Raw genomic sequence first — 25358 nt, forward strand, 5'->3', positions numbered from 1 at the left:
CTTGATTTTGGAGTTGTTCCCTCACGGAATCCATTTCTAAAAATGTTGATGGCAATATTATGACCAATTATGAGAAAGTTAATCAAGCAAACAATATACAGACAAACTTGGATAACTCAGCAAGGATAGCTTGGAACCGAGCGAAAGTGTTTGAGTTATCAGAGCACTGCCACTAGTCCATGTATTTATTAGTAGATACATGTACATCTACAAACAATATATATGTGTCGCGGTCACAGAAACCATGGTTAAGTCGCAAATCACGAAGTTGAGTTATCCGACTTTGAAGTTGCACCAACTGAATTTATAATATTGGTAACGATTTTAGTAACACGTGCATCTGGACCAATCAAAGAGTGATCTTTCTGAATCTGAAGTCAGTTTAGCCAATAAAAGTCTTCAATCTTCGGAAAAACCCTCCTAAAACGGCTGCTAAGCTAAACAGTAAGTACTAAAAAATGGCGTCCAATAAGTAAAATAGTTTCTTTTTTGCTGATTTTAAAGATAACTCTGACATTTTGGACACTTATAATCAGTACTTTGGTGTTCCAACTGATGTCAAAAGCAGTAAAAGTAAAGGGAATCACGATGATAATTTCCTAACAATTCTTAAAAGATTATTACATTATTTAATCATAAGAATAATTATTCAATTTTATAGGATTATTATCAGATTTAATTATAAGAATAATTATTCGAATTTCCAAGATCGAAGTATATAGTGACCGATAGTGTGCAATATGTTACTGTTGTTACTTTTTTAAAGATTTTGTTGATGATTTGGTTGTGCCCGATATCGCGGTACTGCCAAGTCGTTTTAAACATCTACAAAATTAAGTAATACATTTTTTTTTATAAATATACAGCTATTTCTGTGACAACCAGCTAAAATCTGTTTAGATTTTTGAATTCAGCATAATTTTTTGAATAGAAACACAGAAATCTAGATGAATATCACAACCTCTTGATATTGGTTGCTATGACGTTTTGAACTGTAAACAAAATTGGGCATTGGTTTTCGTTTCTCTAACTTTAACACCAGTTTTCTCGGAACTATGTTTTCGCACTAATGGTAAATGAGCATTCAGTTTATTGACCATAAAATTTGCTGTAAATAAGCTAGAATCAAATTTTTTTGCAAAAGTTGCAAAACTCCAAATCTTACAATCCCGACTTAACCATGGTTTCTGTGATCATGACCCATATATCAAAAGCATAGATGGCTTGTTGCAAATTAAAAGGCTTCTTATGTTTTAAAATGTTTTATCTAAAAACAGAGATTTTTCTATCACTTGATATTTGTTTGTCGTTTTATGTGATGTGACTGCCAGGACGTTTTCAGATTAAAATTATCAAAACTTGATCGTTGTTGAAATGCTCAGAAGAAAAGACATCATTTTTTTGAGCGTTTTAACCAAGATCAGTTTAACCGATTTTGCTTCAAGTTCATCCGAAAGTTACCTCGCTTTTCCTTGGTTTCGAAGAGCCATCGTGGATGTTTGGTAAAATTTGATTTTTACAAAACCTTTAAAAAAGTCATTAACAAAATTATTTTGCCGATGGCAGTAATAACGACGCCTAAAAACTACTTAAACTTGATGGTTATCTCTATGGATTGGAAGAAAGTGATATTCTCAAGCGATAACAACCGTCTCGGTAGCCGTTGGGCAAAAAACTGTTGAGTTAACGGAGTTGAGGTCGAGTTTTTTAAAACAATTTATCATTACGTGGGAATGGACCAAACAAATCCGTTCGAGTTAACCATGTGTTCGAGCTATCCGAGGGCGAGTTATCCAAGTTCAACTGTACATAGACCAGTGAAAATACAAAAATCCAAATGAAATCAACACTTCCACAACTGTTATGCTTAGAAGCAAACTCACTTGAACCGCCTTTGCACGATTTTAAGATGTCTCATCCTGCCTGTTCCAGTGGCCTTCCTTCGTCGGCCTTTCTCAGACCAATTATCTGCAACATTGTCAACCTGTGCAACTGTGTGTGTACAAACACAAAGTCGGTGAAAGTTGTTGCAAAAAACAAAAGTGCATCATTGACTCACAGGTATCGAAACTCAGAATGCTGTAAGGCTATTATTTTAAATGTACTACTAATTAATTACATAACCAATGATCGATCGATATATAACAGGTCTGAAAAAGTGGTTCACCAGCATTTTTAACATATGCAATACACAAAAGATTTGCAAAAGCGACAAATTAAGTTATCAAGAAAAGCATTGATAAAATTATGATTTTCCAACCCTGCGATATCCACACAATTGCTGTTATATGTTGTTTGTGGTAAAGATGAATTGAATGTAACAAAATGTTAGGATTTCCTCTTTACCAACGTATAATAATATACAACACCTTTTTATCACATGCTTACTTTACTGTGCACAATCCAATATGAACATTGGTGCATACAAAAAGTCAAGACATTGTAAACCCGCGATGTCATAAGAAAGTTTTGACGACAATAAAATATGGTTATAAAAAAATCCCACTCTCACCTTACGAAGCTAAATATAAGATACAGGTTAGTACAGGTACAAGGTTAGTTATTTCGATGCGAAATACAGGGTTACTCAAAACTCAGATTCATGAGCCTATTCTCATGTATGGCTGCTCGTTGTCGCCTTCAGCAAACTCACTTCACTTAAATTATTAAAATTAGCTACTCTTATGTTCATCATGGAATAATAATCTTGAAAACCCAATATTTAAAGGTTGACCTGCAACAAAATTCACGTTATAGTTATTTGGTATCAAAAGATTCACTTTGTCTTACTCTGCTGTGTTGTAGGTGCAAATTATGTGGAAATGTTATTACAAGCTCCTAAAAGCTCAAAAACAAACAGTTAATCGCCACCATCACAAAACAGCCGTAGATTAGAATCTCTTTCCAAAACAGCTTAAATGGGACGTAGCTGGACAAGATGGCTTCTGTTTACACTTTCACGCAAGCTCATTCGTTGAAAAATTTTCACAAATATACTTCACGCATTTAATAAAACCACGTTTATTGTTCTTACGCGTCTGTTTTATCGTCATTGTAATGCTGTCACTTTCAGCACTGATATCTTATAACTTACCATAAACATTCATTTAATTTTTTAACCTTAGCTCGAAGGAGTACATATCATTGTCTGATAATCATGACGAGCCTGTTGGCTACCTGTGATAATCGAAGAGTGCTGCAGAAATTATTTGCGAAGTATTGGGTCACATGATCTGATTACGACTAGACGATTAGATCAAGCCGAAACAAAACTGTAAAGCAGCAAGCATCTATATTTGATATGGGCTCTTCGGTAAAGTGTTTGTCATAAACTAGTGCTACAAGAAGTTTTATATTGAGCCTTTTATTGGCCTTTCAATTCACGTGAGAACATCACGTCACAAAACAACAACAAAATGTAATGATAACGTCAGAGAGATAAACTGATTCCAATCTACGACGGCTTTTCGTTTTTGAGCTTTTAAGAGCTTGTCATTACATTTCCACATATTTTGCACCTACAACACAGCAGAGTAAGACATGGTGAATATTTTGATACTAAATAACTGTAATGTGAATTTTGTTGCAAGCCAACCTTCAACATTCGTTGAAAATGCACACAACTCAAAGCAAAACTTTTATGCATTGCATTTAACACAAATAAAACGCAATGACGTTGCGCCGTAACTCAGAGTCGCTATGCATATTTTAACTAGGATAACGACTCGCATTACCCAATGAATCCATTGCATCTCGCGTAGCTCAAAGGGTTCTGCGATACTTCATGGCTTATACTTATTCTTCATGGCTAGATACTAATCAGTATAGCTATGCAAACGATCGACGACAAACTTTGAGATTTATATAAGATTATGCCTTACTTGTGCACTACTTTTAATTGCGGTACATGTGGACAATTTCATGTATCGCAAGAAATTTTTAATTACAATTTTAACAAGAACACCACAGAGTACACATACACAAATCTGGCACATATTGGAGGGAAATGCACAAAAACCCAGTTGGCTAATAAAACCGAATGGGTGAAATTCGAATGGGTGATATGAATTATTGCTGATATCGAATTAATAAATAGCTGATATTAAACTAATAAATAGTTAGAACACACATTTTGCTAATGGTTTAGGATGCAGACAAAATGTCAAATGACTAATTGCTGACAACCAAAATATCATCTATCTTGATATAGTTGACCAAAATGTCGACACATACTGGACTAGATGTCAACAGATAAAATAACATACAGACACTACTTCTTGATTAGTCTCCTCCCGAGCTTAGTTTGGATACTACATTTTCAAGGTCAACAAACATTCATGAAAATTTGAAACGGAATGTCGAAAAATAAAATGATGCCATCAACATAACCTAATGCCATGAACATTTTTCCTAAAAGAAATACCATAAATTTAGATTTGGCAACGAAAACAAAATCGCTATTGATGGAATTTCCCTACGAAAAGAGTATGAAAGTTTCTAGATGTCATCATTCAATTATCATACAAAAATTATACTTTACTAAACTATTATCTGCTAATACTTAGTCCATTATGTGTTAGCATTATGACCGTCAACATTTAGTCATTCAACATTTTGAGCAAATGCCAATGGGGTAATAGCAAATTGCTATGAATGCCATCACAACAACTTCAATACAACAGATTCAGGTTTTTTGAAAATAATGTTTACTAGGCGCCTCTTTACTTTCAATATAACTATCATTGAAGTATGTTAGAATTTTGGTGTATTACAAAGAATTTGAAACTACTAATCAAATTATCTGTCAAGTATCAACATCTATTGAAAGAAGCATCTCGTCTATGGTTACTAATCAGAGATATGTTTGAGCCAGACCTACAGCCTCTAAACTAGTGGACACACATATTGTTAAGAGTAGATCAGACTCCTTCAAATAAAATGATTATTATGAGATTACAGCTGAAAATTCACTCATTTATTTTATATCTATATTTAGCATTGTCGAATAAAAGCCCATTGCACTAACTGATATTTTTGCTACAGTTAACAGCCAAAACTAGCTTTTTATGTGCAATAAAAGTGGAGCTATGAGCATCGATTCACTGTAAGCCGCATTAAGATAGCCGGAAGGATGCTATTAAATAACATGTTATAAATCTGCATATTTGTAAGTCTATTTGTAAGTCTGCACAATAATCTATTAAATGATACAAATATACAGTCAAACATGGATAACTCAAACATCACGGGACCAAGCCAAAGTGTTCAAGTTATCAGAGCGTTCAAGTTATCAAAGCACTGTCACAAGTTCATGTATTTATTTATTAGTAGATACATGTACAAACTATAATATAAATCAAAAGCATAAATGGCTTGTTTTAAATTAAATGCTTCTAATGTAAAGTTTAAAAAATATTTATCAAAAATTATAGATTTTTCTATCACTTGAGATTGGTTTGCTGTTTGAGGTGATGTTATTGCCGGGACAATTTTTATATTTGAATCGTCAAAACTTGATCGCTGTTGAAATGCTCAGAAGAAAAAGACATATTTTTTCTGAGCGTTTTAACCAAGATCAATTTTGCCAATTTTTCTTGAAGTTTATGCGATGGTTACCTCACTTTTCCTTGCTTCCGAAGGGCCATTGCTAAGCGGATGTTTGGTAAAAATCAAATTTCTCCAAACCTTTAGAAAAGTCGTTGACAAAAATATTTTGCTGATGATGGTAATAACGAAGCCTATGAACTACGAAAAAGATAAAGTTTACTTCTATGGCTTGGAATAAAGTGATTTTCTAAAGCGATAACAACCGTTTCGGTAGCCGTTGGGCAAAAAACTGTTCCAGTTAACAGAGTGGAGGTCGAGTTATCTAAAGCAATTTATCATTGCGAGGGAGCAGACCAAAATAACCATTCGAGTTAACCATGTGTTCGAGCTATCCGAGGGCGAGTTATCCATGTTTGACTGTATATTCATGAACAAGTGACATAAACGAATCATACTTGTATTACACGAAGAAACAAAAAATTAACGCTTTTAAAACCAAAATATTTCCATCGTTTGCTCAGATAGCTGCGTTCGATAGAACGAACATCTTCTAATTGTCCAATACCCTCCACAATATCTTCTGGCCTCAACTCTTCTTCCGCACTGTTAAACTAGTCAATATTAGCGTCCACACAATATTTCGCAGCGCAACTTTTACGCGGTGCATTCAGCACAATAAAAGTAAGCTCAGTAAACGTAACATTCGGTCCAAAACTTGCGAACCGGTTTTTATACGCATGTCCTTCGAAGTATTAGGAAGAAACTATTATTAGCCTGAGACAGTCAGTAGTTATTTCTATAACTGCTTAAAAGTTCCATCTACCATCGTAAGTTTAGCAATTTTTATATCTAGTACCTATGTACTTCGAAGTATCAGGACCGCATTAAAACGAGGAACCACTATAAGCCTGAGACAGTAATTATTTCTATAAAATTGCATTGAAAGTTCATCTGCCATCGTTAATTTTTCCCAGTTTTTATATATGTAGGCTACTTAGAAGTAGAAAGACCGCATTAAACAGAGAACTACTACTAGCCTGAGATCGCTGTTGATTATTGCTATGGCGTTGCTTTTAAAGTTTTAACGAGAAAAAAAACGAAAGGCTTTGGAATTGGACAACGAAAGAATTAATTGTATTTGATATAAACGATTCACCATTAATACGACTTTGTGGACACATTTTTACTGGTCAGTTTGTATTATGGGCGTGTAAAGATCAATTAATGTCACTGACGTTTAATTGGAGAGTAACGCTTTATTTTTCAACCTTTCTCTAAGAGTGATGGTCAATTGGAGGCGGCGGTCAATTAGAGGTGGCGTTCAATTAGAAGTTTTACGGTAATTGCCTGCATACATGCCGATATAAACCAGTATCTGGCAATGCACATTGCCAGATACTGGTTTATAAAATGACACAAAAGCTTCGGCTTGACATGCCAAAAACTACTATAATATTGGGTTCTATTTTGAGGGCATCATACAGGGGGAGGTGAAACATTTATCAGTATGGTGATTTTTACAACTATTCTATGAAAATAACAACACTATTTAAATAAATTTTTTATTAACAATCAACAGCAAATAGGAATTTCTAACCACTGTCACAGGTTTCACTTTCAAGTTTGAATGAGTGATGACAGTGAAAAACTTTCCTAGCCCATTGTTCGCAACATAACTATAGTATTTCCATAAATTACATTATCCCAGAAACTTGGATTTATGGTTTATCTCTGTCACTTTACATGACTAATCTTCCTTCGAATACCTATGTCATATCAATGATATATACAGCTAAAATGGAATTACAATAAAGAACCATTGGCATTTACCTAAATTGCAAACTAATTCAAACCCATGGGTTTACAATGTTTGCTTGGATGAAAAACTTGTGAAGTGTCGCGACACACTTGATTATTCAATAAGCTAAAATCCAATGCTAAAATGTTTCAAGGTAGAGCCGGTGTCAGAGTGCATACAAAAAATAACGACCTTCTTGTATTTGATGTCTTCAAAATGAGTTGGCGTAGAGGACATTATATATATATATATATTCGAATCTGTCCAATACGCCCGAGGGCATTATATGAACATAAAATTTGAGATAAAATGATTGATAAGAACGCTAAAACCTAATTTGTTGCAACACTAAGATCGTATTAAAAACTGAGGGAGTCATCAACGCCCTGACCCACAACATTCGGTGCCATTCTATTATAAAAAGAGTGCTTATATTGGTCTATCCTAAAATGTGGGTGGACTACTCCATGACGGGTTTGGTGGGATGGGTTAAAAGAGATATAGTTATTGAGGTCTAGTTCATATAGACCAAACTCAATTCTTTTTAAAAATTTCAAATCCAAATCTTCTCTTCTATCTTTTAGTTCTTGGATGTTATTTACACGCATGCACTCTGTGACACTATCCATAGGCCCGAGTCTGAAAATCCATCGAACCCCCCGTCTTTGAATTGTTTCTAATTTGTCAGTTAAGCCTTTTGCGTGCGGTGACCATACCTGACAGGCATATTCGAGTAATGGTCGAATTACATGTACACTCATCTTATATTATTCGCTACGTTACCTAAAAGGACCAACAGCTCGAAATTATAAAATACTGGGCTACATCTACTTCACTGATACTTACAGTGTCGAGTTTTGGCAAACGGATATCCACATTGTGCACAAAGGCTCTTCTGGATATGATAAGAGCTGCGCCCACACCTACGACATAGAGTGTGGGTCTTGTTCTTCCGCTTTCCAAAACTGGTGGTACCTTTGGTCTAAAATTACAATCAACATGATAAAGCTACTTTTATAGCCAGAAAGATTATAAATGTGCTATCATCTATTTGTTGGCGATGCTTAAAAATACGACATAAAGTAGGCAGACAATTTTATGTAACACGTGTAAATTATTAGCTGAAACAAAAAAAGTTAGTTAGTGTAAATTAGCTTATGCATTACAACTGATAACCTACCAAAATTTCAGAAAAATTAGGAGGATGAACTCAGATTAAAAATTGTGTAAAAATACTAACCATATCGAACCTGAAGACTACCAAAAAGAGGCTCGGTCACCGGAAACAGTTTTTAACCTTGACCGCTTCGCAAAATCATACTCTCTAATCCATAGCGAGTCAATGAGATTAGTATTGACTGTTGCTCATAAAGATCTGGTCCGACTTCCGCTGTGTATCCTAGGCGAGTGCTAAATATCCTTATATTACGGCATAGTCTCCACGTAATCGATGTTGTGTTAACAACTCTTGTTCACTTGAAGAAAACGTATGTTGATATCAAGCTGAGTGAGTATATCGTACTTTTCGAAAATCTTTAGCAGTTTAAATTAAAATGTTTGGTGAAACTCATAGCTTATATCGTCTTTTTACATTGATTTGTTGAGATGAGCCGTAGAGTGCATACTGCCGTCCTATACGCTAGACCATCTTTGAATTTTACGAAACCGGTTTGATTGTTTTTATATTTCAAAACTACATTGGGGTGACATGAGCAGACTTCCACCAGTTGATCAGCTTGCCACTATCAATAGAAACCTGGAATATGTGTGATAGACACTGTGCAGTAATATCTCGAGCTATTAGCATCTCACACTTTCTTATATTATCTGGTCCAGGAGATTTATTATTTTTCAAGTTTTTGATGAGTGTTCTTATTCTTTTTGCTGTAACGTCCATAGTTTTTTGGGGTATGTCCATCAAGGGGAGATCTAATATCAGCTCGTCTTGGCAGAACTGTTCATGAAAAAAGAGTTTAAAGTTCTGCACACATTTTCTCATCATTGGTAGTGAGACCTTTTGGCAATTTCAATGACAATAGGGTGGATTTGGAGGTATTTTGAGTCTGGCATGCTTATAAAAAGGTTTGCAGTTACCCCTTTCAAGAAACTTACAGACTTTATATAAGAGATAGTCTTTCTTGAGTTTTTTCAAAACCTTTTTACTTTTTTAATTTTTACTAAATGGAAAATGCCCTTTAACTCAGCCAAGTGTGAACTGATAATATTTGGAAACTTGGAGGAGCAAAAGCCACAATATTTACTGGGTGATACATGTGTTGCACATGCTCTGTGTGTTATACATGTGTTGTGATACTTGCTCTTACATGTGTTGATACCGTAAAATATCTTGGTGTCACCTTACAGTTTAACCTACGCTTTGATGTGCACATTACTGAAAAAGCCAGCAAAGCTTCCAAGGTTCTTGGATGCATCAAACACACTCTATACGATGCACCATCACAGTCTAAACAACTTGCTTAAACAGCTTTGTGCCGTCCTGTGCTGGAATATGCTTGTCCAGTATGGGATCCGAGTGACAGACAGACAGTACATATTGAACACCTATTGAAAATGAGATTGGGGATAACTGATGCAGAAATCACTTGAACGCAAAAAAATGATGACATTAAGTAACTATGGGTGTAGCGATTTTTTTCTGTATTGAATTGGTGATGCAAAAAGGCCTTAGCACTCTATAGCAGTTTATTTTTCGGTGCTGCAGTCATTTCAGTTTAAAGAAGGAAGCCTTCATTTATTTAACTCAAAAAATTACATGACAACTTTTTTAAAAATAGTCTATGATATTTAAGGTAAAATATAATCTGGACAATTTGCTGGCATCTTTAGTGAAATTGTGGAGTCGAAAGATGGAATAAAATGTTTTACATCAAATATCAGGATTTGGGAGGCTTCCATTCAACATTTCTATTGCAACTAATAAGCGACAAATTCACTTGCCAGACTTTCTTCTCTAGAAATTATTCAGCTCCATGCTAATTATGTTCTACAAGCATAAAAAATTCTATGAGAAGTGTAATAAGCTTGGCAGTGGAACAAAACAATCAAATTAAGAGGTGATTAATATACCCTGTTGTGTCAACACAAGTTTGAGCATTGTTACTAACTATTTGTAACTAACTACTACAAGTTACAAGATACAGTGCATGCTTTATGTTGCATGACAAAAACATTTCTTGTCCTCAAATAAAGATTTCAATGCTAATGTGCTGCTTAAAATATGGTTAACATGAATGGTAATTAGAAGTAAGGCAGTTCTGCATTTAGTGGGTTTTACTGCCCAAACCTTCAACTGCTTAGTGCAATATGAACTAATGGTCAGTAACCACTATGCACAGTGTGTGAAATCACTTAGTTTTTGGAATGATAGGTGTTATAGTTATGTGGTAAAAGTAAAACTCGTGTCACTGAATGGCATTAGATGGCTGGTATGTGCTAGGGAAGTGATTACTGTATAAATCGAAGTACACTATCAAGTAAAGCAAGAACAGTTTTTCACTTTTACATATATGTAGTTCTGTTTGATTAATGGAAACTTCTATATTTCACTCATAGTAGATTCTTATTGTAGCATTTAGTTCACATCAGCTTCATGGAATTGATTGTGGAGAAGGAATGCGAGGACAATGATGGTTTCTTGAAATTCTTTTTAACTCTGTTTTAAAGCGAGCAAGAAGTCCATGTATTTATTGGATATCAAATAAATGTAGTCAGATATGCTATAGATAAGCCTGTAAGTTAGAAATTAAAGAAATGACATATAGGTAGACTATATTTTTTTGATAAAAAGATTTCAGGAGAATTTCTCCTATTAGGGCAAATCACTATCTATACAATAGTGTTATTTTTCAAACAAAAACTTGAAGTTTAATGTGGTGACTTTTTCACACTTGTAGTAAACTGATTCTCACTACTTCCTCTTTGCTACTTCCTCGTGGTGTAATTTTGGGTGAAAGCGCATTCTACTTCTGAGGATGGATGAAACAAGAAAGGCTCTGTCAGTTTCTGACCTTCCGGTAAGATTTCGGTAACCTTCCGGTAAAAGTGATTTATTTATTTCTCCTTGACTCTAGCCGTAAGTCGATAACAGTCGAGACTCCAATAAGAAACAGTCTCTAATTCTTTGCAGGATGACATTTTACTTCATGTTTTCTCCTTTTTGGATGCCCTAAGCTTATGTAAAGTGCGTAGAGTGTGTAAAAGGTGGAATCATCTCTCTACTGATGAGATTCTCTGGAAACACAAACTTTTAACAGATGTGAAATCATGGAAGCATGTATCTAATGCATTTACAGAGGAAACAGGAAATGCTGATGAATCAACATGTGATATGTGAGTATTGGCTTGTAAGTATATTTTGTTCCGACACTTTTTGTTCATTCTCAATAACTTACGATTCACTGATCGCTCGCCTGTGTATAGAGAATTACTGCATATATCGTTTGTGATTCACTCATGCGCTTCTGCTTACTGTATTCATGAAATCACCAGCTCAGTTGTGTGTTGTAATCGTGATTTGTGTCGGTGCAAAAATTAATTTTTGTAACATTTCTTTTGATTGTTCGTGTGTAACAAACACTGCATGGATGATAGTGAAATGTTAGTGCTTTTCTAGGTACTTGAAAAACTCCCCTGAAATTCAAACATGGAAAAGGGAGTTTTACCAAAGGACAACCCTTCACCAACTCACTAATCTCTTGCGTAACTTTCTGCCAACCAAGAAGTTTGCATTTGGAGTTGGTGCATCTGCTATGGACTCTTTTGGCAAAGGCCGTTCATTTTTCAGCAAACTCCTTTCATTTGATTCTGCTAATGTTTTTCAGCATTGTGGAGAGTTTCCTGGAAGATTTCGAGGTAATCGCAGCGCTATTTAGATTACGCATCTCTAATTACTGTATTAAGAAAGTTTTCTCCTCTTTTATGCTTTAATTTTTCGATATTTATTCTTTAGCTGTTTTATTAGTCTGCAGACTACTGTTGATAGATATAGTTTTATGCACTTACAGGTGCTGGTGGTGGATTCCAGTTTAAGTACAAGCGACACATGTTGGAGTTGTGTCTCATGTATTTGGCACCAAAGCTGTTGAGGGAAGCAATGACTGTTGAGCAGAAAATAGAACAACTGAAGAAAATGATGGAGAGTACCGGCTACTCAGAACTGCTGACTTCACTCAAAGGCTACATTCATACCATTGACTCTAGGATCTTGGAAGGTGTTACAGGTAGGCTCACAAGTGACCCAAGTAGCTTGTTTCAATCTAGGTCTAAAAGTTCTATAATCAAATTAAGTGTGGACAGGCATAGCGCCCCTGTTATTTTAACAAGCTATAAATAACCAACCAATGTTCCTCTCCTCAGGCTATACTAACACATCAAATTTTATAGAAAAGAATACCATAGAAGTGATACAACAGCAATCAGAGGAAGTATTGCTAATTGATGCAAAACTCAAGCCTGACATTCCCATGCTTATATTATCAGTACGAAAAGTAGAGGCAGACCCACACATCTCACCATATGAAATTTCTAAATCTCTGAGGCTAAACACTCTCTCTAGGCCATGGATGGTAAGCAGAACGAAGTTGGTTCATATAAGTATGATTTGCCATAATAATTCAACTGGTGAGAAGCTGAAACTGCATTCATCCATACTGCATTCATATTATGGGCCTCCATTACAAAAAAGGTAGTTCATAGTTATTATAGATTAATAAGATTATGAGCCTATTGCAAGTTTGAAGTTCTACTTCGCCGGAGTTAAAATATGTGTTGCCTACCGTGACTGCTTACCTGTTCTAATCTAAGTTGAGTTACCATGCGGAGTTACCATGTCTGGCCTCTGATCTGTATAATCCAATCTGTACATCACTTTTGCATGATTGTCAGTTTTATAGAATTTACTGATTGGCTGCAGGTATGCGAATGTTCTGCGGAGATGATATACAGAGATGTGGTGGATGGCATGGACTGGCTTATCGGGACAGCAACACCTTTGCTATAGACATTGTTGATTGTGTTTCTCTTTTTATTCTTTATCCTGTTCTCAGCGCTCTATTTCACATTTCTATGTTTTTGAAACTTGCTCAAATCATGTGTGGTATGAAAGACATGAAAGACTTTCATGAAAGACAGAGCTCTGCTTTGTTGACCCACACCTTTTTATTTTTATATATTATTTAAGTAGTTTTATCTAAAAATAAAATTTATAAATTAAAGAGTAAAATACGCACCAACTGAATGTGCCATAAATAACTACATGTAAAAATAAAATGCATACATATTATTCATGTTGCATACAACAATATAAAAATTTAATCAGCCTTTATTTGAGCATTGGCTTGTGAATGAGCATCCCTGGTAATACCACACTACTAGGCAGTGATAGCATAAATGAAGTCCAGTGATGTGAGGAAGCCTTGCAGCACAGGTGCTGCTAATGTTTTAGTGGAGTGTCAAACGTTAATGTATAAGCAGAGTGACACGCATTGACTCAAGACGCAGTCTCATTATTCAGACTTGTCTACCTGTTGTGGTGCACACAACTCCTTAAATACTATGCCAGAAAAAAGTAGAGTGGATGCGCTGAACAGCAGGAGAAGTGGCAATGTCAGCTGTGGCGAAGCCAATTCAAGATTAGCTGATAGATAGACCGCAACAGTCAAGCAACGTGCCAGCTCCAAGACAGATGCGTACCACCTGTATAAAATACGGCAGACCAGATATACTCTTCCTACGTTGCCACTCTTTAATCAAGGATGGGAATCACAAAGATGTTTGCCTAAGCTATGAAAGTAGAGGAAATATGGACAATTACCACAGTCCTGTCATTAAATTTAAATGTAACGCTAGCGAATTAAATTGACTGCAGACAGATGAGCAGCTTACCTTTTGTCAAATTTGGCGCCAAGGCAAGTGAGGGTGGTGAGCATGAAAGCTATTGACAGCATCACATGCGTCTGACTGAGCAGCTACAATAACAACCAAACGATCTTGAGCAACAGTAGCAGTTGTTCAATGATAGCATATTGAAAATGAGATGGAAGCTGATGCATTGAGGGAGAGTGTACTTACAAGCAAGATAGGCTAGATGTTACAGTGACTATATTCCATCATTACATACAGCATTAAATTAATTATTGATCTGGTGTTTACTTCAAGTGATGAGAAACTTGAGCCCATAGCTTAAACCTGGTTCCCATATCGATTGCTAGACTCCGGCGGTAACATGCGCAGCCATCATGGTGTATAGGTACTCATTATGTGAGCTTAAATCAGCCCTACTGTTATGAAGGTGGAAAATGGTGTGAAACAGTTTATGATCCATGCATGTTAGCGTTACATCATGTTATACATGTATATGAGTGAAAATGCAAACTTCCAATCATATACATAGAACTAGTAGTTAAGAATAGATATAAAAGTAGGAACCTCCAAGTTTTCGTGCGCAATCTGATGTATTGCGAAGACTGGGATGAAATGTACGACTGAGTAAACATTGTACCACAACGGAGCTGGCGTCTCATACTTTGGCTGCGGATAGTGAATCTGCAAGCAAAGAGAGGTTAGTGTTATACATACAGGTAGATACTAATGATAAACATACTGAAATAATGGCAGTTTCATGGTTTTAATAGTGCTTTCTCATTGCGCTTTCTGAAAGCTTGTTGCTAATTGGTACCCATAGCTTTTCTTCATAGAGCTTTCTCTTTGATCCCAACTGTCAAGATGTCAATAAACTGCATAGTCAAACTTTATAAACAACAAAAAATGCAGGTAGACACTAGTGTCCTACATACAGATAGATACTAGTGTCACACATACAGATAGATACTAGTGTCACACATACAGATAGATACTAGTGTCATACATACAGATAGATACTAGTGTCACACATACAGATAGATACTAGTGTCACACATACAGATAGATACTAGTGTCACACATACAGATAGATACTAGTGTCATACATACAGATAGATACTAGTATCATACATACAGATAGATACTAGTGTCACACATACATATAAATACTAGTGTCACACATACAGGTAGATACTAGTGTCACACACACACAGATAGATACTAGTGTCACACATACAGATAGATACTAGTGTCATACATACAGATAGATACTAGTATCATACATACAGATAGACACTAGTGTCCTACATACAGATAGATACTAGTGTCACACATACAGATAGATACTAGTGTCACACATACAGATAGACACTAGTATCATACATACAGATAGATACTAGTGTCACACATACAGATAGATACTAGTGTCACACATACAGATAGATACTAGTGTCATACATACAGATAGATACTAGTATCATACATACAGATAGACACTAGTGTCCTACATACAGATAGATACTAGTGTCACACATACAGATAGATACTAGTGTCACACATACAGATAGACACTAGTATCATACATACAGAAAGATACTAGTGTCACACATACAGATAGATACTAGTGTCACACATACAGATAGATACTAGTGTCACACATACAGATAGACACTAGTGTCATACATACAGATAGATACTAGTGTCACCCATACAGATAAATACTAGTATCATACATACAGGTAGATAATAGTGTCACACATACAGATAGATACTAGTGTCATACATACAGATAGATACTAGTGTCACACATACAGATAAATACTAGTATCATACATACATATAAATACTAGTGTCACACATACAGGTAGATACTAGTGTCACACATACAGATAGATACTAGTGTCACACATACAGATAGATACTAGTGTCACACATACATATAAATACTAGTGTCACACATACAGGTAGATACTAGTGTCACACATACAGATAGATACTAGTGTCACACATACAGATAGATACTAGTGTCATACATACAGATAGATACTAGTATCATACATACAGATAGACACTAGTGTCCTACATACAGATAGATACTAGTGTCACACATACAGATAGATACTAGTGTCACACATACAGATAGACACTAGTATCATACATACAGATAGATACTAGTGTCACACATACAGATAGATACTAGTGTCACACATACAGATAGATACTAGTGTCATACATACAGATAGATACTAGTATCATACATACAGATAGACACTAGTGTCCTACATACAGATAGATACTAGTGTCACACATACAGATAGATACTAGTGTCACACATACAGATAGACACTAGTATCATACATACAGAAAGATACTAGTGTCACACATACAGATAGATACTAGTGTCACACATACAGATAGATACTAGTGTCACACATACAGATAGACACTAGTGTCATACATACAGATAGATACTAGTGTCACCCATACAGATAAATACTAGTATCATACATACAGGTAGATAATAGTGTCACACATACAGATAGATACTAGTGTCATACATACAGATAGATACTAGTGTCACACATACAGATAAATACTAGTATCATACATACAGGTAGATACTAGTGTCACACATACAAATAAATACTAGTATCATACATACAGATAGATACTAGTGTCATACATACAGATAGACACTAGTGTCATACATACAGAAAAATACTAGCGTCATACATGCAGATACTGAAGCCACATACTCACAAAGAGACGTTAACATCATATGTATTAATAATGACATAGCAATTAGTAAAACGGGTAAAAGAACTTATTAAATGATTTGGTGAGCCTTCAAAGAAATACCTTATGTTTAGGTAGTTTAACAATCATAAGAAAGAATAGTAAAGCAGAAGTGTTTACTAGCTAGTCTATGTGGGTTGACTGACTATCAGTCTTTATTGCATTACATTAGATTAAACACAGGGTTACATGAAGACGTTGAACATTTATAAACTGTGTGCACCTGACAGCTCTTGATGATAGCAGCAACTAAAGCACCAGGGCTTATCGTGCTAATAAAATTATTATTATTATTGTATCTACAGTATGTTATTATATTTATGTTATTACATTATATTTATGTTATTAAGTTATATTATGTTATTGCATGATATCTATGTCATTACGTTATATCTATGTTATTATGGTAAAACCATGTTAACACGTTAAATCAATGTTATTACATTATACCTATGTTGAATTCAGTTTCAAGAGTTTTGCTAAAATTTTTAATAATTCATTTTCACCCTGCAAGTTCAATCCTGCAAAAGCTCAAAATTATATAGATAGTGAAGAAACTAAAAAAGAGTACACGTTGATAAAGAAAAGTGATACGTACCGTCATAAATGACTAACCAAGTTTTCAGTCTAGATATTTGTTCACAAAATCACTTGAGAAGCATATTAAAGTGTCACTTACATCTGGAATATCTGTTTTTTCTCCTAATCTAGGCTTCCCAGGTTCCCAACCAGGACCATAAAGAAGGGTCTTTGCCTTATTAATAAGGCCAGGTCTGTTCCAGGCGGTAGTTAGAATGTACTGCCAGTGGCACAACTGTAACATGTTTACTGTAAGCGATGAAAATAAGCTTGATGCTAGATAAAAACATCTCGTTACAATCATGCTGAGCGAACAGTTCCTCAGGCTAACATCCACAGGCATGGCAAAGACTACTTATACATCAGAGTTTAGAGGTTGGGATATTGCCTGCTGTTATATAAATAACCTGAGTGTAAATGGGGTCTCTGGATTCCAAAGGATGAACAAGGCCATATACCACACGATCATTTATATCATCACGTTTCTCAGCCTCATATGTACCTGCAAGACGAGGTAGAATAGCGCTAGAGCATCGACAACAGCTGAGAGAAGTTTCGACATTGCACATAACAAAAACAAACTTGCTACAGAAAAATATGATGTATAAATGCAGTTTGATAGTATAGGTCTTCCTGCATAATTAAATTTTATGGGAGAGAACACGTCGAATAACCATCATAAAACCATTGAGGTTTAGAGACTTATGAACTGAAGATGACAAGGTTCTGTGAAGAGAGATTAATATAACTGACATCTATAGCAGGTAAACACTCAACATTCTCTTATGTATAAGATAGTAGCAGCTAGCCAGTAAAATGCATAAGCTGAAGCAACGACATTTACCAAGACTACAGCGACAGCTTATATTTACATAGAGCTACTATGCAATTACAAAGGAATGTATTGCATTATAATAAGAAAATATAATGAGTGTTCCTTTTTCCAAGTATTGCAAACCAAGCAACTGTCTGGGTAATTACTGATTGACTTGATTGATGAAAAGTCTCGTTGGAGTATTACAGAAAACTTTTCATACAAAATGTATCTTTACAGAATAGAGGACATGCACTCTGGAAGTTTTTGTAATTTACCCACTCAATCTCTACTCTTACATCAAATGAAAAGTTTCAAGCTATACTAAAGGTTAGTTGAACATGAACTACCGTAAAACCTCTATTTGAACGCCACCTCTATTTGAACACCACCTCTATTTGAACGCCACTATAAGAGAAGGGTATGAAAAAGGAGCGCCACCCTTTAATTGAACGTCATCTCTATTTGATTGCCTCTTTGATCTTTACAAACTTATAATTGCAAGTGGTCATTAGAAAAGTGTCCACAAAATCGTACTAGTAATGACTCGGTTACATCGATAACAATTAATTCTTACGCTTTACGCTTGAAGCCCGTTTTCTAACATCTAAGTTGTATGATTTTTTTCATTAAAATTTTGAAAGCATCACCACAGAAATAAGTGATAACTGTGTGAGGCTAATAGTAAATCCTTGTTTCACACAGGTTTGATACTTCAACGTACATGTATGTGAAAAAGGTTTTTTCTTTTTAAACGGCGAAAATTTTTGTTTGTTTCTGAATGCATTATAAATACGGTTTGTTTATGTCACTTGCTCTTGAATATGTAGGATTATGAGCATTGGTCCATTATAAGCTGAGTTTAGATAACTACAATGATGCTATCAATTAATATGCTTGCTACATATTTATAAGATACTGTATATAATAATATATTGAATGCTAAAGATATATATTCAAGAACAAGTGACATAAACGAATCATACTTATAATGCATGCAAAAACAAAGACAAACATTTTTGAAACAAAAATATTTGCATCATTTCCTCCGCCAGTTGCGTTCTGATTGTTGCTTTCTATACCTCTTATATACATCCTCTGGCTGTTCAATACCTTCTACAATGTCTTCTGACCTAACTCTTCTTCTGCAATGCTGAACTAGTCAATATTAACGTTGAAACAATTTTTTGAGCAGAGCAAAACGCGTTGTATGTCGCACAAATGATAAACATTTAGCCGCATGGGCACTGAGCACAACTTTTAGTCTAAAACTAGTCATTCATATACCATCATAAATTTAAATCGTTTTTCACATACATTGACATACCCTAGGACACTTATGTATTTGCCTCATCTAACTTTCGCGTTTTTGCGGAGTCATCCTCTCGCGAAAATTTCGTGAGCGAAACTAAACTATCATAACGAATGAGCGAAAATGCGGAATTAAATAGCTTTGTTTATTGATAGTCCAAGAAACAAATGACAGCAAGCGTTCAAATTGCATTATCGTTCTCGGCCACACAATTCTACCTGCGGTTCACAATTACAAACTAGTCCCAAATTGAAAAAAAAAATTCTTACCAGTGAACCGAAACTGAGAAATCTAATTATGTTTGTTCCACTGCATTTATTTTCACATCACTATATTTTCGCACTCATCAGAGCTGCGAAATTAAGTTGCTTCGAAATTTTACTCTGTGAGCTACTCACGAAACTAAATACTAGCGAAATATAAGTGTCCTAGGGTAACAAGACTGTGTAAAACAAGGAAATACTATTAGCCTGATACAGTTATTAATTACGTGTTTCTCTCATGTTGCTTTACAAGTTTTAACAAAATAACCAAAAGCTTTGGAGTTGAACAACAGACTTCGATACCAACAGAAATAATGAAAGAATGAATTGTTATTGATGTAACTGAGTCATTATTAGTACAACATTGTGAACATTTTTCTACTAATCACTTTCTGTTATGGGTTCGTAAAGATCTAAGAAGGTCAAAATGGCCGTCAAATGGAGGTGGCGTTCAATTACAGGGTGGCAATCTATTTTTCAACCCTTCTCCTATAGTGGTGGTCAAATGAAGGTGGTGTTCAAATAAAGGTAGTGTTCAATTAGAGGTTTAATGGTACTTATATCAAATGGTAGAGATATTTCTCAGCTTCCCAATGCATATTTATTTAGAGATCTACAACAAATTGGAGCTAAGTTACAGCAGATTTCTTGCATTCATTGGGTTAATGTAGCTCTGCCAAAGAAGAGTGCAAAATGTAAGCGACATTCGCTTTGCCCATAAAAGTGTTAAATTTATCTCCCCAAAATTCTGATAAGCTATTTGAAAAATACAACACTACCCTCTATTTGAACGTCACCTCTAATAAAGCATCACTATAAGGGAAGGGTTGAAAATCTACCACCATGGCGCTCATATAGAGGTTTTACGGTAAATTATGAAGATTTCATTTTACGATGAATTTATTCCAATGACAACACCAAGATCTACAGACAATTCGATATTAATATGCAACAAGAAGGTTGTTCAAAAACTAAAATTGACCCTTTAGTTTGACTGCCCCAGATACAATAAACATTTGAGATTAGCTGCCCTAACCACAATCGGCCCTTAAGACTTGCTGCCGCAACTAAAATCAGCCCTTGAGACTAGCTGCCCCAACTACAATCAGCCATTCAGACAAGATGTCCCATTGCTGCTATCACAATGCAACTCGAGGAGTAAGTCATCTACTTACCAAAGAGAATGTCAAAAATGATAAAAGTACCGCCGTAGTTCTTGTCTATACAATATCTGTTTCTACCATGGTGCACACGGTGGGCGCTCGGGGTGTTAATGATGTATTCAAGAGGCCCAAGCCAGCCAACCACCTGAATGAAAAATGTTCAGCCATTGAATGTCAAGTATTTTTTTTAATATTAAACTCAAGGAACGTATTTGAAACTGAAAGGAGATGTTTGAGCACTCACCTCTGTATGTATCCAAAACTGGTAAAGAAGATTGAATTGTATGTGCACCTGATAGATTGGCGGAGGAATGAAGAGAGCGAGTGGCAAGTAAAACATCTGCAAAAGATAACTATTATAAATAAGTGAAGTAGTTTAAGATTCTATAAAGTAATTAGGATGTGAAGCAGTAGCATTCTTGCTAAATCAGTAACCCATGGGCCTGAGGCTTTTGATTTGTATAAATTGCTAGAAATGTGTTGTGACAATGATTAATTAACGACCGATGACAATGATGATATGGCTGTATTAGGTACTCTGACAGCCATGCTGCCCTGACCTAGCTCAAAAATAGCAGAAATTAGTGATATGAATGCCTCAATGGCGGTTGATTTTATCCCCGTCTCCCATTTGTTACACCCGAGGTAATGAAGCTCAAAATTCTTGTCATCTTACATGTTACTACAGTTGTGCTAGTCTAAGCCCTAATTAGAGACAGAGTTAATTTCATTAAATTATAACTAGGCATATGCTTACCTCAGAAACTCCTTTACCAGTTTAACACTTTGAAGCCAAACACTGTATATAAAAGCAGACCCCTGATCCTGAACCATATCAACAGCTTTTCATCGACTGTGAGAGCACTTAGAACATTACAATTCTATTTGAACTGAATATAATTCTGAAGTTCCATGCTTTTAAAACTCAAACAGAAATCAAATAAAGTAAATAGTTTTTTACACGCTTTTAAAAAAGTGATGTTTTAGAGGTAAGTGAAGAAACATAATGATTTCAATGCATCGAGTCTGATAGAGTGTGTATGTTTGATACGAATAGAAAAACAAAGTTTTGCTAGAATTTTCAATCAGTGTGTCTTTGGAAACTGGTTCTGTCAGCAGCAACTGTTTAATTCTTGGTCGGTTAGAAGTGCCCTCAGTATTTTGGCGATGTCTCAACAACTAATAGGTCAATAATCTCAAAACATTGGAATTAGACTAAAAACATATTACATAGAAAGCTATCGAAAATCCTACATAAACCAGAAGTGCAGAAAGATAAATTAAAACTACGCAGCCGAGTTTTTTCAGGCTTAGGATCAGGTGAGAAAACAACTCCGAATTTTCTCGGGCCGAGGCTTCTAATAGTTAACAAAAGAGATGAGTGCGTTGCTTACAAGTCTCTGGTAAGCCCAACACTAAGATTACAGATTTCAGACACAAACATCTCCAAATGAAACCATCTGAGGTTACATTTCATTAGAAGCAAGTTCCAAATTTTGGACAGGAGATAGGATATAACATGAGGCAGCACTCACCCAGGAGCTGTAGGACTGAAGCACAGACTGTCGCAGGGCTGTCGTCAAATTGTAGTCTTCAGAACTGTGATGAGTCTGATGTGCAGCCCACATAAAGTTTATTTCTGCAATCAATAGCTAACAGTAGCCAATAATTAGTCAATAATGAGTCAAAAGGCGATTCAAATCATGACAAAAGAGAACTTCTTAACATTCTGCCATTGAATCATGAAAGCATAACAATTTAGTGCTATTGCTACGAGAACCATGTTATCTGCTTATGTTAAAATTATTTGGTATAGTAAGACATCTACATTTATGATAACCAACCGTGAGCAAATCTATGTACCCAGTAGTAACCAAGGTCGACACCAAACATAGCAGCCACCCATGTCCACACTGAGTCCCATGGCAGTTCATACAGTCGGTAGTTGTCCCACACATAACAATAAGTCGCTATTTCGACAGCCCGTTTGACGAAGAGTCTGAAAAAGGTCTTACAACGTTAGAATCTACCGCGTCAACAGTAAAAGTACAAGGACTTCAGATACTAATTAATGCAAATAACTCAAATAAGTTTAAAAGCACAGAAGTGAAATGATGTATATTCATTACAAGCGATACAGGAGTACGAACCCTGTGAATCTAGATGCTATGCCGGCACCAACTGATGATATGACATCGCTCACCCTTGGCATGGATTTACACTGAATCCATAGGAGAACCATCTCAAGAACCATCAACATTTGAAAGGCTGAGCTTGACTGTAATTGCAGAGACCAAAAGTTAATGGTGGCTCAAGTGTTGATGAGATTGCTGGCATGACCTCATCAGTTTAACAGAGTTGTTAATGATGAATGCAGGAAACAAACTGAGTCATAGTGCATCTGAATATACACTGAAAAGTGTAACAGCAAAGTTTTGGCTTATCTAAACACACTAAGTTATCTATAAATAAACCTATTGAATGTTTAAGCGTATTGCAAGCTTTACTTGAACAAGATTGCTAAACACTTTACGGCATTGCTTGGCAGTTTTACGTCTTTCTTTATGAATGTGCTGAGATGTTAACAAGAAAAGAACCCTCAAATGGGAAAACAAAATGGCGAAAGCCAGACACATGGTCAGTACAGAGCAGTTCTTCGCATAATATAGTAATACTTACCCCATCCACATAATTGGGCACATCATCTAAGTGTTCAAACATGGAATCACTTGGAGGTATAATATAGAACATGCGCTGTAATTTGACATGAAAAGGCAGGCTGCCATTAGGAGGCTTCATCTCGACAGACAAGCAATCACAACCTACAACACAGAATAAAACAAATCAATTATTGGATGCTAGCTGGCCAATTGAGTACAACTGGAACACTTGAAATTACTGCTTACTTGCATACTGACAAGGAATAATACACTTTAACATTCAGTCCAGGAGACGAAAGGTTTTAACTTTTCACACCGAAACAAGCAATTGCCATGCAAGCAGTATTAGCTAATGAGTTCTTTAGTTGATGCACTCATAAGGCCATATCCTGCATGAGCTACATTAGAGATAAAGAAAGCTGGTGCTTAAATTATAGTGAGAGTGATGCTAAGAGTGCAATGCAGACGCTGTGAAATATTACTTAAGGTGGACTTATCTGTAGTTGAAAACTAGTCTTACGTAGCAGGTGCATTCGTTATCTATAAATGACCTACCTCATGACCCTGAGCCCACCTTGACACACTGCTGAATGTTGCACTTGGAATTACCTTTGCATTTTATTCACATGATTTCATTTCAGTAAATTTTATACCAAATTTCAAGCTTAAAATTTCAACTTTGACTTCTACAGGGGGTCATGTTTTTCATGACACGAATTCTAGTAAAATTTAACTTCCAAAAACTATTGCAACTCAAAATTACATGGTTATGACATATAGGGATTTATTTATAAAATAGTAACATACTAGTAATCCTGGGGTCAAACTCGAAGTACCATTCTTCACCATTCAAATTGTCATCCCTAGGATTCTCTGCTGGAATAACACATTTTTTTCTAATTTAATGCTTCTTTTCTTAGTATCTGCCGACAAGCCCACATGTCGGTAATCCATTGGGCACAGCAACTATCGCCCATCCTTTTGCTTGTACATGAATCACAATTCCTGATAGAAATCTGTCTTGCGGAATGGCTTTTATGAAAAAACATACATACATGTATCATCAAAAGTGGCAGTTTCGTTCTATTGGCGAGGCGAGCCAATACGATGGTGAAGTATTGTTTTTCGCGCCTTGGGGTCTTCTTTAGGACTGTCGTCTTTTGTCTCTTTTTGTTAATTATTGTACTTTTTGCCAATGGCACATAAAGAACATGGGCTTTTTGCTGATGGCGTTTTTGAATGCCATTTCTTCAGCTATGCATCACCCGCCTCCGATGCCGACTGAGCTATTAGCTATCAAACGATTTGAGCCAGAAAAGGGTTCGACTTATACGGCAGGTACATGTCAAAACCAGGATTTTTAAACCAAACTTTAGACCTCGACTAATACGCCGAGTCGACTTGTACGCAAGAATTCACTGTTCTTTAAACTTAGTCACAGCAACAATTTCCTGTTTACTTATTATAGTAATAAAACAATCCGATAGAAAATGAGAAATTATTTTTTTAATAATTACTGCAACAATTGAAGCCCACAAAGGGTTCAT

At 35.6% G+C, this 25358-nt stretch overlaps 2 protein-coding genes across 4 annotated transcripts; one reads left to right on the top strand and one right to left on the bottom strand.

The window, feature by feature from the left end:
• The first annotated feature begins 331 nt into the window (after positions 1-331).
• LOC137394140 (F-box only protein 4-like) lies at positions 332-13575 on the top strand. Of its 3 annotated transcripts, none has more exons than XM_068080867.1 (7): positions 332-444; positions 11260-11379; positions 11493-11695; positions 11979-12217; positions 12370-12585; positions 12749-12930; positions 13278-13575. In XM_068080867.1, the coding sequence occupies exons 2-7, from the start codon at positions 11338-11340 to the stop codon at positions 13362-13364; spliced, it is 969 nt and encodes a 322-aa protein (XP_067936968.1). In that variant the 5' UTR covers positions 332-444; positions 11260-11337; the 3' UTR covers positions 13365-13575. The 3 variants fall into 3 exon arrangements, with proteins under 3 accessions (XP_067936968.1, XP_067936964.1, XP_067936974.1); XM_068080863.1 differs by lacking the exon at positions 332-444 and adding an exon at positions 8733-8852; XM_068080873.1 differs by lacking the exon at positions 332-444 and adding an exon at positions 10391-10419.
• Positions 13501-23974, bottom strand: LOC137394125 (alkylglycerol monooxygenase-like). Its single transcript, XM_068080848.1, has 11 exons — positions 23831-23974; positions 23302-23429; positions 22996-23150; positions 22687-22790; positions 21396-21491; positions 21164-21296; positions 18007-18101; positions 17700-17834; positions 14792-14908; positions 14249-14331; positions 13501-14059 (listed from the first exon to the last, which is right to left on the bottom strand). Exons 1-11 carry the CDS (start codon positions 23948-23950, stop codon positions 13870-13872), a joined length of 1356 nt encoding a protein of 451 aa, XP_067936949.1. The 5' UTR covers positions 23951-23974; the 3' UTR covers positions 13501-13869.
• Positions 23975-25358: the final 1384 nt, after the last annotated feature.

Source organism: Watersipora subatra, chromosome 1 (genome assembly GCF_963576615.1).
Source record: "Watersipora subatra chromosome 1, tzWatSuba1.1, whole genome shotgun sequence".
NCBI lineage: Eukaryota > Metazoa > Bryozoa > Gymnolaemata > Cheilostomatida > Watersiporidae > Watersipora > Watersipora subatra.